Source organism: Lichenostomus cassidix, unplaced genomic scaffold (genome assembly GCF_008360975.1).
Source record: "Lichenostomus cassidix isolate B80296 unplaced genomic scaffold, HeHo_3.0 HiC_scaffold_772, whole genome shotgun sequence".
Classification (NCBI taxonomy): domain Eukaryota; kingdom Metazoa; phylum Chordata; class Aves; order Passeriformes; family Meliphagidae; genus Lichenostomus; species Lichenostomus cassidix.
The window spans coordinates 231,035-247,565 of record NW_028147600.1 but is presented as its reverse complement, the minus strand read 5'-3'; the positions used below and the strand labels follow the sequence as shown (position 1 = coordinate 247,565).

Genomic DNA, 16,531 nt, shown 5'->3' with positions numbered 1-16,531 from the left:
CCAACTGGGAATGAATGGGAATTCCAATTGGGAATGAATGGGAATTCCAATTGGGAATGGGAATTCCAATTGGGAATGGGAATTCCAACTGGGAATGAATGGGAATTCCAACTGGGAATGAATGGGAATTCCAGCCTGGAATTCCAGCCTTTTCCTGGGAAATAGTCCCAAAACTCCTCAGCATTCCCTCTTTTCCACCCACCTGGATTCCTTCCATCCCAGATTTTCTGGGAAAAAATCCCAAATTTTTCTGGGAAAAGCTCCTGAGGTGCTGCAGAGCTTCCCCTGACCCCAAATCCATCGTTTCCCCCTCGGATCCGTGAGGAAATTCCCGAAATTCCATGGAATTCTTACCTCCTCGTCGGAGGAATCCTCCAGGTACTCATCCTGGAGCTCCAAATTCAGATTTCCCTCCAGAGGGGAATCATCAGGCAGGGATTTCCTCTTCCTGGGAGCCTGGAAAAGAGGGAAAATCTGTTGGGAAAACTGGGAAAAATCAATTGGGAAAATTGGGAAAACTGGGGAAAACTGGGGAAAATTAATTGGGGAAAATTGGGAAAAATCAATTGGGAAAAATCGGGAAACATTGGGAAAAATCAGTTGGGGGAAATGGGGAAAAATCAATTGGGAAAACTGGGGGAAATTGGGAAAAATCAATTGGGAAAATTGGTGAAAATTAATTGGGAAAAATTGTGGAAAATTGGGAAAAATCAATTGGGAAAATTGGGAAAAATTGGGGAAAATTAATTGGGAAAAATTGGGAAAACTGGGGAAAATTGGGGAAAATCAATTGGGAAAAATCAGGGGAAATCGGGAAAAATTGGGAAAGATCAGGAAACAGTGGGAAAAATTGGGGAAAATTGGGAAAAATCAATTGGGGAAATCGGGAAACATTGGGAAAGATCAGGAAACATTGGGGAAAAGTGGGGAAAAGTGGGGAAAAGTGGGAATAATCGGGGAAAATCAGCTCTGGGAGATTGCATCCTGAAAATCCTGAGGTTTGTGTTGTGGGGAAGGGATGGGAAAAATGGGAATGATGGGAATGATGGAATAATAGGAATGATTGGAATAATGGAATCATGGGAATAACGGGAATAATGGGAATGTTGGGTTCCATCCCAAAAATCCCTGCTTGGATTTCATTCCAGAGAGCAGCTCCAGGATCTGCTGGAATTGCCAGATCCTTGTGGGATCATCCCAAATCCTGACCCCAATCCCAAATCCTGACCCCAATCCCAATCCTGACCCCAATCCCAAATCCTGACCCCAATCCCAAATCCTGACTCCAATCCCAATCCTGACCCCAATCCTGACCCTACTCCCTGATTTTAGCTCCAATCCTGACCCCAATCCCACTCACTGACCCCACTCCCGACCCCATTCCCTGTCCCTGCTTCAGGAACAATCCTTTCCCTGCAAAAGAGATTCTCTGTTCCTTCCTTCCTGACCCCAATCCTGACCTCAATCCCTGATTTTAGCCCCAATCCTGACCCCAATCCCAAATCCTGACCCCAATCCTGACCCCAATCCCTCATTCTCACCCCAATCCTGACCCCACTCCCTGTCCCTGCTCCAGGAACAATCCTTTCCCTGCAAAAGAGATTCTTCATCCCTTCCTCCCTCACCCCAAATCCTGACCCTAATCCCAAATCCTGACCCCACTCCCAAATCCTGACCCCAATCCCTGATTTTCACCCCAATCCTGACCCCAATCCCAAATCCTGACCCCAATCCTGACCCCACTCCCTGATTTTCACCCCAATCCTGACCCCACTCCTGACCCCATTCCCTGTCCCTGCTCCAGGAACAATCCTTCCTTTCCCTGCAAAAGAGATTCTCCATCCCTTCCTCCCTCACCCCAAATCCTGACCCTAATCCCTGATTTTAGCCCCAATCCTAACCCCAATCCCAAATCCTGACCCCAATCCCTGATTTTAGCCCCAATCCTGACCCCAATCCCAAATCCTGACCCCAATCCTGACCCCATTCCCAGATTTTCACCCCAATCCTGACCCCACTCCTGACCCCATTCCCTGTCTCTGCTCCAGGAACAATCCTTCCTTTCCCTGGAAAAGAGATTCTCCATCCTTCCTCCCTGACCCCAATCCTGACCCCAACCCCAATCCTGACCCAAATCCTGACCCCAATCCCAAATCCTGACCCCACTCCTGACCCCATTCCCTGTCCCTGCTCCAGGAACAATCCTTTCTTTCCCTGCAAAAGAGATTCTCCATCCTTCCCTCCTGACCCCAATCCCAAATCCTGACCCCAATCCTGACCCCATTCCCAGATTTTCACCCCAATCCCAAATCCTGACCCCAATCCTGACCCCAACCCCAATCCTGACCCAAATCCTGACCCCAATCCCAAATCCTGACCCCACTCCTGACCCCATTCCCTGTCCCTGCTCCAGGAACAATCCTTCCTTTCCCTGCAAAAGAGATTCTCCTGTTCCTTCCTTCCTCCCTGACCCCAATCCTGACCCCAATCCCAAATCCTGACCCCAGTACTGACCCCAATCCCAAATCCTGACCCCAATCCCTGATTTTCACCCCAATCCTGACCCCAACTCCTGACCCCATTCCCTGTCTCTGCTCCAGGAACAATCCTTTCCCTGCAAAAGAGATTCTCCATCCTTCCTCCCTGACCCCAATCCTGACCCCAACCCCAATCCTGACCCAAATCCTGACCCCAATCCCAAATCCTGACCCCAACCCTGACCCCATTCCCTGTCCCTGCTCCAGGAACAATCCTTCCTTTCCCTGCAAAAGAGATTCTCCATCCTTCCTCCCCCTCAGCGGATCGAGTTCAGGGCAGCTTTGGGATAATGGGAAAAGCAGCTCAGCTGAGCTCCCTGGGGAGCTGCAAACCCCAAAAACCACAGCGAGGGGAACAGGAACAGAACAGGACGGAACAGAGAGGATGGAAAATCCCGGCTGGAACGGGATGGGATCGCCGGGAAACAAAGAGAGCAGGGAATGATTGATCCCAAAGGAGTTACACTGGGATAAAGTGTTTTCCAGAGTGGGGCTGGAATGGGATAGGATTGGAATTGGGATTGATGGGATTGATGGAAAATCCCGGCTGGAACGGGATGGGATCGCCGGGAAACAAAGGAACTCAGGGAACTGATTGATCCCAAAGGAGTTACACTGGGATAAATCCTTTTCCAGACTGGGGCTGGAATGGGATAGGATTGGAATTGGGATTGATGGGATTGATGGAAAATCCCGGCTGGAGCAGAACAGGATCGCCGGGAAACAAAGGAACTCAGGGAACTGATTGATCCCAAAGGAGTTACACTGGGATAAAGTGTTTTCCAGAGTGGGGCTGGAATGGGATAGGATTGGAATTGGGATAGGATTGGGATAGGATTGGAATTGGGATGGGATTGGAGCTGCCAGGATGGAAAATCCCGGCTGGAGCACAACGGGATCGCCGGGAAACAAAGAGAGCAGGGAGTGATTGATCCACAGGAAATTATTCCAGGATAAATCCTTTCCCAGGTTTTTGGCACTGGGATGGGAATGGGAATGGGGATGGAATAGGATTGGGATACACTGGGATTGGATTGGGATGGAATTGGGATTGATATGGGATTGCTGGGATCGCCGGAAAACAAAGAGAGCAGGGAATGATTGATCCACAGGGAATCATTCCAGGATAAATCCTTTTCCAGATTGGGGCTGGAATTGGGATAGGATTGGAATTGGGATGGGATTGGGATTGCTGGGATTGCTGGGATTGGAGCTGCCAGGATGGAAAATCCTGGCTGGAGCAGAACGGGATCACTGGGAAACAAAGGAACTCAGGGAACTGATTGATCCACAGGGAATCATTTGGGATAAAGCCTTTTCCAGACTGGGGCTGGAATTGGGATAGGATTGGAATTGGGATGGGATTGGGATTGAAGGAATTGGGATTGCTGGGATTGGAGCTGCCAGGATGGAAAATCCTGGCTGGAGCAGAACGGGATCACTGGGAAACAAAGAGAGCAGGGAGTAATTGATCCACAGGGAATTACACTGGGATAAAGCCTTTTCCAGATTGGGGCTGGAATTGGGATAGGATTGGAATTGGGATGTACTGGGATGGGATTGGGATGGGATTGGGATGGGATTGGAGCTGCCAGAATGGGAAATCCCAGCTGGAGCAGAACGGGATCGCTGGGATACAAAGGAGAGCAGGGAATGATTGATCCCAAAGGAATCATTTGGGATAAATCCTTTCCCAGGTTTTTGGCACTGGGATGGAGTAGGATTGGGGTTGGAATTGGGATATACTGGGATTGATGGGATTTGTGGGATTGATGGGACTGGGATTGCTGGGATCACCTGGAAACAAAGGAAATCAGGGAACTCATTGATTCACAGGAAATAATGAGGAGATAAATCCTTTCCCAGGTTTTTGGCACTGGGATGGGATTGGGAATGGAGCTGGAATGGGATTGGGATGTACTGGGATTGATGGGATTGGGATTGATGGGATTGATTGAAAATAAAGGAACTCAGGGAACTGATTGATCCTGAGGGAATAATGAGGAGATAAATCCTTTCCCAGGTTTTTGGCACTGGGATGGGAATTGGATTGGGATTGGGATTGGGATAGCAATGGAGATGGGAATGGGAAAAGGGAATGGGAATATGGATGGGATGGGAATGGGATTGGGAATGGGATGGGATTGGGATAATGGGATGTACTGGGATGGGATTGGGATAGAGTTGGGATTGGGACAGGAGAGCTCCAGGATATCCCAGTTTGTCCAGTTTACCCCAGTTTGTCCCAGTCTATCCCAGTTTGTCCCAGTCCATTCCCAGTCACTGCTCCCAGTCCCTCCCAGTCCATCCCAGTCCCTCCCAGTCCCTCCCAGTCGCTGTTCCCATTCCCATCTCCCCCAGAATCTCCCCAGGACCAGACTTGCCCTGGAAACCCCAAATCCCAAATCCTGCTGAGGTTATCCCAGGAAATCCACAGGAGGGAATTCTGGGAATTGCCAAAAACCCTGCCTGGAGCTCCTGGAGCTCAGCGGGGCAGGAAAACTGCTTGGCCAGAAAAAATCACTCTGCTTTTCTGTAAAAAAATCTGCTTTTCCATAAAACAATCACTCAGCTTTTCCAGAAAAAATCACTCTGCTTTTCTGTAAAAAAATCTGCTTTTCCATAAAAAAATCACTCTGCTTTTCTGTAAAAAATCTGCTTTTCCATAAAAAAATCACTCTGCTTTTTCATAAAAAAATGCTTTTCCATTAAAAAAAACTGCTTTTCCATGAATCACTCTGTTTTTCCATTAAAAAACTCTGCTTTTCCATAAAAAACTCTGCTTTTCCATAAAAACTCTGCTTTTCCGTAAATAAACTGCTTTTCCGTAAAAAATCACTCCGTTTTTCCATAAAAATCACTTTGCTTTTCCACAAATAAACTGCTTTTCCATAAAGAAATCACTCTGCTTTTCCATAAATAAATCTGTTTTTCCATAAAAGATCACTCTGCTTTTCCGGAAAAAATCACTCTGCCTTTCCATAAATAAATTTGCTTTTCCATTAAAAACTCTGCTTTTCCATAAAAAACTGCTTTTCCGTAAAATATCACTCCATTTTTCCGTAAAAATCACTCTGCTTTTCCACAAAAAAGCCTGTTTATCCATAAAAAATCACTCTGCTTTTCCACAAAAAAGCCTGTTTTTTCCATAAAAACCCAGCTGCTCCATAAAAACTCCTGGTTTTCCATAAAAAAATCACTCTGCTTTTCCATTAAAAACTGCTTTTCCATAAAAAAGACAACCTGCTTTTCCATAAAAAACTGCTTTTCCATAAAAAACCTGCTCTTTCATTAAAAAACTACTTTTTCCATAAAAAACTGCTTTTCCATTAAAAAAAAATCTCTGCTTTTCTATTAAAAACCTGGTTTTCCATTCCCAGTCCATTCTCAGCTCATTCCCAGTCCATTCCCAGTTCATTCCCATCAGGAATTCCCACAGGGTTACTGGGATGAACTGGGATGAACTGGAAATCCAGCCAGGAATTCCAAAGGATTCCTGGGATAAACTGGAAACACATTCTGGGAGGAAATTCAGGAATTCCCACAGGATTTTTCCAACCCTGAAATCCCAGAGCAGAACAGCTTGTCCTGGCGGGAAGGAAAGAGTTAAACAGGAAATTCCCTAGTTTTTCCTGGATCAGAACATTCCGGGAAGGGAAGAGTTAAACAGGAAACTCCCAGAGCTTTTCCTGGATCAGAACATTCTGGGAAGGAAGGAGTTAAACAGGAAACTTCCAGAGCTTTTCCTGGATCAGAACATTTTGGGAAGGAAGGAGTTAAACAGGAAATTCCCTAGTTTTTCCTGGATCAGAACATTCTGGGAAGGAAGGAGTTAAACAGGAAATTCCCTAGTTTTTCCTGGATCAGAACATTTTGGGAAGGAAGGAGTTAAACAGGAAATTCCCTAGTTTTTCCAGCCCCAAAAACAAGGATTGGCTCATTCCCAGCTTCCCAAAGGGATATTTTTCCAGGGAATTTGGGATTGGGAAGCTCCTTGGCAGCCCAGGCAGGATGGAATGGAGATTCCAGCCTGGAATTCCAGCCTTTTCCAGGGAATATTCCCAAAAATCCCAACTGGGAGCAAATCCCAACCTGGATCCTTCCATCCCAGATTTCTCCAGGATGAATCTCCTCAGCTCCTCCTGGGAATTCTCGGCAGGAATTCCAGGAATTCCTTCCCAAATTCCCAAAATTCCTGAGGGAAGCCATTCCCTGCAGCCTTGATCCCAAATCCCTGTGCAGCTCTCCCAGAAAAACCCTGGAAAAGGAAGGCTGAATTTCCCTTTTCCCAATAATTTACACCTCTAGGAATCACTGCTGGACACAAATCCTTCCTCACACCTTTTCTCCAGAAAAAAGGACATTTTCCCACACTTTTTCTCCAGAAAAAAGGACATTTTCCACGCTTTTTCTCCAGAAAAAAGGACATTTTTCCCACTTTTTCTCCAGAAAATAAAGGAAACTTTCCACACCCTTTCTCCAGGAAAAGCAGCAGCAGATCAGAGCACAAACACCACTCAGCCTCTCCACTCCCAGATTTTGGGGCTCAGAGGATCCCAGGGATGGGCTGGGAATGGGATGGGAATGGATTTGGGAATGGGAATGGGCTGGGAATGGGATGGGAAGGGGGTGGGAATGGGAACCCCAAATCCAGCCTGGGATCTTACCTGTGCCTGGGGGGCTGAGGGGCTGCCTGGGCCTTCTTTCTCTTCCTCTTCCTCCTCTCCTTCCTCCTCCTCCTGGCCATTCCCCGAGGACTCACTGTCAGTTCCAGAATCTTCCAGACCAGAATAAACACTTTCCTCACTGTCTGAGAGCTCCTCGCTGCCAACGGGGGAGCTGGCCTGGGGAAGGACAGAGGGGTCAGCAGGGACACTGGGGACATTGGGGACACTGGGGACATTGGGGGACACTGGGGACATTGGGGGACACTGGGGACATTGAGGGACACTGGGGACATTGGGGACATGGGGGATAATGGGGACATCGGGGATGCTGGGGACGTTGGGGACACTGAGCAGGGTGGGGTCAAATGGATAAATGGGGACTCTGCTGGGATCCCATGGGACACCCCATTGCTGGGACACCCCATTGCTGGGACACCCCATTGATGGGACCCCAAATTAGTGGGACACCCCATTGCTGGGACACCCCATTGATGGGACATCCCAAATTGATGGGACACCCCAAATGCCGGGAGACCCCTCAGGAATCCCCCAAATTCCTGGGTTCCCCTCATGGAGAGCAGGCTGAACCCCACATTGCTGGATTCCCTCATGGAGACACCCCCATTCCCAACTCCCCCTCAGGACAAGGCCAGACCCGCCATTCTCGGGTCTCCCCTCATGGAGAATAAATAGGTCAGACTCTTCCTCACTGCCAAGTTTCCCCTCATGCAGACCAAGCCGGACTCCCCACATTTCCCGATGTCCCCTCACCGGAATAAAGCTGGGTGTCCCTCAGGAGCACAAACCCCTCACTGCCGGGTTCCCTTCATTACCAGACCGGACCCGCCATTCTCGGATCTCCCTCAGGGAGACCAAAGCCAGACTCCTCTCACTGTCAGGTTCCCCCTCATGCAGACCAAGCCAGACTCCCCACATTTCCCGATCTCCCCTCACTGGGATAAGGCCGGGTTCCCCTCAGGAGCACAAACCCCTCACTGCCGGGTTCCCCTCATTACCAGGTCAGACTCGCCATTCTCGGGTTTCCCCTCACGGAGACCAAGCCAGACTCCCCACACTTCCCGCTCTCCCCTCACCAGGATAAGGCCGGGTTCCCCTCAGCAGCACAAACCTGCCATATCCCGAGGTCACCCCCTCAGGACAAGCCCAGACCCACCATTCTCGGATCTCCCCTCACGCAGACCCACCCAGACTCCCCACATTTCCTGATCTCCCCTCACCAGGATAAAGCAGGTGTCTCTCAGGAGTACAAACCCGCCATATTCCGGGCTCACCCCCTCAGGACCGAGCTCACCCGCCATTCTCGGATCTCCCTCGGGGAGACCGAAGCCAGACTTCCCTCACTGCCAGGTTTCCCCTCAGGATGTCAGACTCCCCACATTGCTGGTTCCCTCATGGAGACACCCCCATTCCCGACTGCCCCTCATTACCAGGCCAGACCCCCCCATTTTCGGGTCTTCCCTCATGGAGAATAGGTCAGACTCTCCCTCACTGCCAAGTTTCCTCCTCACAGAGACCAAGCCAGACTCCCCACATTTCCCACTCTCCCCTCACCAGGACAGAGCCGGGTGTCCCTCAGGAGCACAAACCCACCATATTCCGGAGTCACCGCCAAAGGACAAGCCCAGACCCACCATTCTTGGATCTCCCTCAGGGAGACCAAAGCCAGACTCTCCCTCACTGCCAGGTTTCCCCTCATGCAGACCAAGCTGGACTCCCCCACAGTTCCCGCTCTCCCTTACCCAGGACAGAGCCAGGTGTCCCTCAGGAGCACAAACCCCTCACTGCCGGGTTCCCTTCATTACCAGACCGGACCCGCCATTCTCGGATCTCCCTCAGGGAGACCAAAGCCAGACTCCTCTCACTGTCAGGTTCCCCCTCATGCAGACCAAGCCAGACTCCCCACATTTTCCGATCTCCCCTCACTGGGATAAGGCCGGGTTCCCCTCAGGAGCACAAACCCCTCACTGCCGGGTTCCCTCTTCAGGACAAGCCCAGACCCGCCATTCTCGGGTCTCCCCTCACGCAGACCAAGCCAGACTCCCCACATTTCCTGATCTCCCTTCACTGGGATAGACCTGGGTGTCCCTCAGGAGCACAAACCCACCATACTCCGGGGTCACCCCCTCAGGACAAGCCCAGACCCACCATTCTCGGGTCCCCCTCACGCAGACCAAGCCAGACTCCCATTTCCCAATCTCCCCTCACCGGAATAAAGCCGGGTGTCCCTCAGGAGCACAAACCCCCCGGACTGTTGGATCTCCCCTCAGGACAAGCCCAGACCCGCCATTCTCAGGTCTCCCCTCACGCAGACCAAGCCAGACTCCCCACATTTCCTGATCTCCCCTCACCAGGACAAGGCCAGGTTCCCCTCAGGAGTACAACCCTGCCATATCCCGGGGTCACCGCCTCAGGACCGGGCCAGACCCACTTCAAATTGCCGGGTCCCTCCTCAAGATCCCAAACCCTCTATTACGGTTTCCCCTCACGCAGACCAAGCCGGACTGCCCCTGTTCCCGATCTCCCCTCACCGGGATAAAGCCGGGTGTCCCTCAGGAGCACAAACCCCTCACTGCCGGGTTCCCCTCAGGACAAGCCCAGACCCACCATTCTCAGATCTCCCCTCACGGAGACCAAGCCGGAGCTCCCCGGTTCCCGATGTCCCCTCACCGGGACAGACCGGGGTGTCTCTCATGACCCCAAACCCCTGACTGCTCCCCTCATGACCCCAAACCTCTTACTGCCGTGTTCCCCTCAATAGCCCAAACCCCTCACTGTTCCCCTCATGACCCCAAACCCCTCACTGTTCCCCTCATGACCCCAAACCCCTCACTGTTCCCCTCATGACCCCAAACCCCTCACTGCTCCCTCATGACGCCAAACCCCTCACTGCCGCGTTCCCCTCATGACCCCAAACCCCTGACTGCTCCCCTCAATAGCCCAAACCCCTGACTGTTCCCCTCATGACCCCAATCCCCTGACTGACTGTTCCCCTCATGACCCCAAACCCCCCTCAATAGCCCATATCCCCCATGACTGCCGCGTTCCCCTCCCGCAGACCAGGCCTGACCCGCCATTCCCCGCTCCCCCCTCACGGACAGCAGGCCAGGCCCCTCCCCGTCGCCATGCCAACCCGTGACTGTCCCCCCATCCCCGTTGCCATGACAACCCGGTGTCCCCTCTCGCCCGCCCGGTCCCCCCTGACCTGCTCCATGCTGGCTCCGCGTGCGCCGCCGAACACGTGGGCAGCGCCAGGCCACGCCCCGCCCGCCGCGCTTCCGCCTTCCCGCGGCACCGGCGGAACGGATCGCGCCGCCGGGCGGGGCGGGAGAGCGGGAAAAGGGAAGATAACGGGGAATGTAACGGGAGAGATAACGGGAAGATAACGGGGAAGCAGCGGCACTGGCGGGAAAATGTCAAAGCACAGCGCGCATGCGCAGGACTGACCGCGCCGCAGGGTCTGCGCGTGCGCACAGCGGCAGCGGAGCCAAGGGAGCGCGGGGTGGGGGCGTGGCCATGAGTGGGCGTGGTCTGCCAATTCGGTCTCAGTAATTGAAAGGGGCGTGGCCAGAAGAGAAGAGGGGCGTGACCAGTGGGAAAGGGGCGTGGCTTAGTGAGAACTGCCCCCAGGCATTGCCAGCAATGGCCAAAGGGCGTGGCCTGGTGGGAAGGGGCGTGGTCAGACGCATTACGGTCACCAATCAGGGGGCTGATTAAAAGAGATGCAGGCAAGGGATGGGGTGTGGTCCGGTAGGACAGGGGGCGTGGTCTGGTGAAGGGGGCGTTCCCAGGGACACGGTGTGTTGCGCCCAGTGGGCGTGGTCTGAATAATTAGGGGCGTGTTCGTGTCAGAGCCATGCCCAGACAGTGTCGGCAGCCGGCAGTGGGCGTGGCCGGATTCCCAGGGGCGTTCCCTTGCACTGGCACTGCCATCTATGGGCAGTGGGCGTGGCCTGTTCCGGGTGGGCGTGTCCCCATGCCTCTAGGCATTGCCCCGCCCCGCCCACCCCTTCACCCTGCATGCGGTGGGCGTGGCCACCTCTCGGGGGGGCGTGTCCTCATGCAGTGCCCCTATTGGAGACATGCTGGGGGCGTGGCCAAAGGGCAGGGGGCGTGTCCCCATGCAGAGCCCTTATCAGACAGGCTGTGGGCGTGGCCAAAGGGCCGGAGGCGTGGCCACCGCGCCAATGCTCTTATCAGAGCTAGGCTGTGGGCGTGGCCAAGGGGCAGGGGGCGTGTCCCCCTCGCCAAGGCCCTTATTGGAAACGGGAGGTGGGTGTGGCCATAGAGCCAAAGCCCCGCCCCTCCGAGGGCTGCTACACTCAATGGGCGGGGTGATGTCACAGTGGGCGTGTCCTTCGCCCCGAGTCCCCGCCCCATATCCCCACCAGCCAATGGGCGTGCCCGCCGCTCCCTGGGCGTGTCCTTTCCCCGAATCCCCGCCCCATATCCCAGCCACCCAATGGGCGTGCCCCGTCAGTGGGCGTGTCCTTTCACTGAGTCCCCGCCCCGTCCCCCACCAGCCAATAGGCGTGCCCTTTTCTCCCGAATCCCCGCCCCGTCCCCCACCAGCCAATAGGCGTGCCCTTTTCCCCCGAATCCCCGCCCCGTCCCCCCACCAGCCAATAGGCGTGCCCTTTTCCCCCGAATCCCCGCCCCGTCCCCCCACCAGCCAATAGGCGTTCCCCCTCTCAGCGGGCGGGGCCGCGCAGGCGCACTCCGCGAGCCAAGATGGCGGCGGCCATGCCTGGCCCTGCCGCCGCTGGCTCTCCGTTCTCCCGCCGCGCTTCCCGCGCTTTCTGAGCCCTGCGCCTCGGCCCGGGCGGCCCCGCGGCCCCCCGAGGGTCCCTGAGGGCTCCGGAGGGTCCCTGAGGGGCTCGGCTGACCCCTGAGGGCTCCGGAGGGCTGCTGAGGGCCCCTGAGGGCTCCTGAGGGGCTCGGCTGACCCCTGAGGGCCCCTGAGTGCTCCTGAGGGCTCCGGAGGGCTGCTGAGGGCTCCTGAGGGGCTCGGCTGACCCCTGAGGGCTCCGGAGGGCTGCTGAGGGCTCCTGAGGGCCCCGGAGGGCTCCTGAGGGCTCCCGAGGGCTCCGGAGGGCTGCTGAGGGCCCCGGAGGGTTCCTGAGGGCTCCCGAGGGCTCCGGAGGGTTCGGCTGACCCCTGAGAGCTCCGGAGGGCTCCTGAGGGTTCCTGAGGGCTCCGGAGGGTCCCTGAGGGGCTCGGCTGGCTCCTGAGGGTCCCTGCGGGCTCCTGAGGGCTCCCGAGGGCTCGGCTGACCCTTGAGGGTCCCTGAGTGCTCCCGGGGGCTGGGCGGCCATGGAGGCGGCGGCGGCGGCGGGAGCGGCGGCGGGCAGCGCGGGGCCGGGCGGCAGCAACGTGCCAGCTTTCCTCACCAAGCTCTGGACGCTCGTGGAGGATCCGGACACGGACGGGCTGATCTGCTGGAGCCCCGTGAGTGTCCCTGGGGCAGGGAGGGACTGCAGGGATGGGGAGAGCCGCGGTCAGGCCTGAGGCTGAGCTTCGCCCTCAGCACGGCCTGGCTGGCGGGGAGGCCGGGAGCTGGAATGCCCGGGAAATTCAGCTGAAATCCGAGGGAATTCCTGCTGAAATCCTGCTGAAATTCCCAGTGAAATTCCACTGAAATTCCCGCTGAATTCCCGGTGAAATCCCGCTGAAATGACACTTAAGTTCCCACTGAAATCCTACCGAAATTCCCTCTGAATTCCTGCTAAAATCCCACTGAAATCCCTCCGAAATGACACTGAAAATCCTACTGAAATCCCCACTGAAATGACACTGAAATTCCCACTGACATTCCCGCCGCAATTCCCTCTGAATTCCTGCTAAAATTCCCACTGAATTCCCACTGAAATTCCCGTTGAAATGACACTGAATTCCTGCTGAAATTCCCCTGAAATTCCTGCTGAAATCCCGCTGAAAATCCTACCGAAATTCCCACTGAAATCCCACTGAATTCCCTCTGAAATTCCCAGTTAAATTCTCCTGAAATTCCTGCTGAAATCTTCCTGAAATTCACACTAAATTCCCACTGAATTCCCGTTGAAATTCTGCTAAAATTCCCGCTGAAATCCCACTGAAATGACACTGAAAATCCCACTGAAATTCCTGCTGAAATCCCAGTTAAATGACACTGAAAATCCCACTGAAATTCCTGCCACAATTCCCTCTGAATTCCTGCTAAAAGTCCCACTGAATTCCCACTGAAATCCCCCTGAAATGACACTGAACATCCTACTGAAATTCCCGTGAAATTCCCGCTAAAATGACACTGCAAATCCCACTGAAATTCCGCTGAAATCCCCACTGAAATGCTCCTGAAATTCCCGTGAAATTCTCGCTGAAATCCCACCGAAATTCCTGCTGGAATTCTGCTAAAATTCCTACTCAAATCCCGCTGAAATCCCATTGAATTCCCACTGAAATTCCACTGAAATCCCACGGAATTCCCACTGAAATTCCTGCTGAAATTCCCACTGAAATCCCACTGAAATGACACTGAAAATCGTACTGAAATCCCGCTGAAATCCCACTAAAATCCCACTTAATTCCCACTGAACTTCTGCTGAAATCCCACTGAAATTCCACTAAAATCCCATTGAAATTCCTGCTGAAATTCCCACCGAATTCCCACTGAAATCCCACTGAAATTCCCGCTAAAATTCCCACTAAAATCCCACTGAAATTCCTGCTAAAATTCCCACTGAAATTCCACTGCAATTCCCACTGAATTCCCATTGAAATTCTCACTGAAATTCCACTAAAATCCGACTGAATTCCCACTGAAATTCCCAAAGAACATTCCAGCTTTTCCCAAGGAACATTCCCAGCTTTTCCCAAGGAATTTCCAGTTTTTCTCACGGAATATTCCCAGTTTTTCTCAAGGAATTCCCAACTTTTCTCAAGGTTTAACCATTCCTTGGGATTTTTCCCTGGATTTACAGAATTCCCTGTTTTTTCCCACCTTTAAGGAATTCCTGAATTTTTCTGGATTTCAGAACATTCCATACTTTTTTCCAGGAAAAGGAATTTTTCCCTTTTTCCAGCTTTAAGGAATTCCTGCCTTCCCCTGCTTCATTCCCACAGAATTCCCTGATTTTCCTTGGAATTCTGAGGAATTCCCATATTTTCCCAGACTGAGAGAATTCCTTGTTCTCCCTCAGGGAATTCCTGGGAAGAGGAGATTCTCCAATTGGGAATTTTCCAGGGAATTTTTCATGGAATTTCCCCCAAATTCCTCCCCCAGGGATCTCCCAACTCCCCAAAATCCCAAATTTTGGTCTCAATCCCAAAAAATTCCACAGCCAGGGAAATCCCAACCCCGAAATTCCAGGAAAATCCCATTCCCAACCCCGAAATTCCCAGATTTTTCCCAGTTTTTTTGGGGTTTGGATCCACCTGAAGTTCCCTGGGAATTCCATTGCCTGAGGATCCCAGAAAGTTAATTGGGATGAGTTAATTAATTGGGATGAGGTAATTAATTGGGATGAGGTAATTAATTGGGATGAGGTAATTTGGGAATGAGTGGGATGAGATTCCTTTGGGATCCCCAGGAATTGGGATAATTGGGATTTTATTCCTTTGGGATCCCAAAAAATTGGGATAATTGGGATTTCTGAGCCTTTGGGATCCCCAGGAATTGGAAAATTGGGATTTTTGGGATTTTATCCTTTTGGAATCCCCAGGAATTGGATAATTGGGATTCAGGACCTTTGAGATCTCAAAAAATTGGGATTATTTGGATTCAGGATCCTCTGGGATCCCCAGGAATTGGGATAATTTAGGATAATTGGGATTTCTGAGCCTTTGGGATCCCCAGGAATTGGGAAAATTGGGATTTTATTCTTCTTGGATCCCCAGGAATTGGAAAATTGGGATTCAGGATCCTTTGGGATCTCAAGGAATTGGAATAATTGAGGATAATTGGGATTTCTGATCTTTTGGGATCCCCAGGAATTGGGATAATTGGGATTTGGGATCCCCAGGAATTGGGACAATTGGGATTTCCCTATGGAAAATGTGCCTGGAATGACCATTTTCCCCATTATTTTCCCCATCTTTTCCCCCATTTTTTCCCCATCTTTTCCCCTTTATTTTCCCCTTATTTCCCCCATATTTTCCCCATATTTTCCCCTATTTCCCCCATTTTTTTCCCCATTTTTTCCCCATTTTTCCCCCATTTTCCCCCCATTTTTCCCTATTTTCCCCTTAATTTCCCCCATTTTTCCCCTTTTTCCCTGGTTTTTCCCCATTTTTTCCCTTTTTTCATCCCATTATTTCCCCTTTTTCCCCTTTTTTTCCCACATTTTTCCCCATATTTTCCCCATATTTTCCCCATATCATTTTCCCCATATTTTCCCCGTATTTTCCCCATTATTTTCCCCATTTTTCCCCATATTTTCCCCATTATTTTCCCCTTATATTTTCCCATATTTTCCCCACATTTCCCCCTGTTTTTTCCCCATATTTTCCCATTATTTCTCCATTTCTCACCCGTATTTTCCCCATATTTTCCCCTTATTTTCCCCTTATTTTCCCCATTTTTCCCCATTTTTTCCCATATTTTCCCCATTGTTTTCCCCATTATTTCCCCCGCTTTTTCCCACATTTCTCACCCATTATTTCCCATATTTCCCCCTTATTTCCCCAATTTTTTTCCCTTATTTTCCCCATTTTTTCCCCATATTTTCCCCATATTTCCCCCTGTGTTTTCCCCATATTTTCTCCGTTATTTCCCCATTTCTCACCCATATTTTCCCCATCTTTTCCCCTTATTTCCCCAATATTTCCCCCATATTTTCCCCACATTTCCCCATTAATTTCCCCATATTTTCCCCATTATTTTCCCCATTATTTCCCCATTTTTCCCCCACATTTCCCCCATATTTTCCCCCATATTTTCCCCCCATTTCTCACCCCCATTTCCCCATATTTTCCCCCCAGAGTGGCAGCAGTTTCCACGTGTTTGACCAAGGCCAGTTCGCCAAGGAGGTTCTGCCCAAGTACTTCAAACACAACAACATGGCCAGCTTCGTCAGACAGCTCAACATGTGTGAGTATTGAATTCTGGGGAAAATTGGGGAATTTTGGGGAGTTTCTGTGCCAGCTTTGTCAGACAGCTCAACATGTGTGAGTATGGAAGGAAAAAATCGGGAAATTGGGGGAAAATTTGGGAATTCTGGGAGTTCTGTGCCAGCTTCGTCAGGCAGCTCAACATGTGTGAGTGTTTTGGGGAAAAATGGGGAAAATTGGGGAATTTTGGGGAGTTTCTGGGAGTTCTGTGCCAGCTTTGTC

General features: G+C 51.8%; 2 protein-coding genes across 4 annotated transcripts in view; one reads left to right on the top strand and one right to left on the bottom strand.

Moving 5' to 3' along the window:
- Positions 1–10,663, bottom strand: part of LOC146421848 (ribosome biogenesis protein BOP1-like) — a 57,838-nt gene extending 47,175 nt beyond the window's left edge. The window contains exons 1-3 of one of the 3 annotated variants that reach the window (XM_085046990.1): positions 10,428–10,663; positions 7,205–7,381; positions 355–456 (exon numbers count right to left, since the gene is read on the bottom strand). In XM_085046990.1, the coding sequence (XP_084903116.1) occupies positions 355–456; positions 7,205–7,381; positions 10,428–10,436 (288 nt within the window). In that variant the 5' untranslated portion in view covers positions 10,437–10,663. The remainder of the gene's footprint in view (positions 1–354; positions 457–7,204; positions 7,382–10,427) is intronic. The other 2 variants (XM_085046993.1, XM_085046992.1) reach the window with 2 other exon arrangements.
- A 1,814-nt stretch (positions 10,664–12,477) lies between these two features.
- LOC146421847 (heat shock factor protein 1-like) overlaps positions 12,478–16,531 on the top strand; it is a 28,576-nt gene continuing 24,522 nt past the window's right edge. The window contains exons 1-2 of the mRNA XM_085047001.1: positions 12,478–12,670; positions 16,181–16,289. Coding sequence (XP_084903127.1) covers positions 12,536–12,670; positions 16,181–16,289 — 244 coding nt within the window. The 5' untranslated portion in view covers positions 12,478–12,535. The remainder of the gene's footprint in view (positions 12,671–16,180; positions 16,290–16,531) is intronic.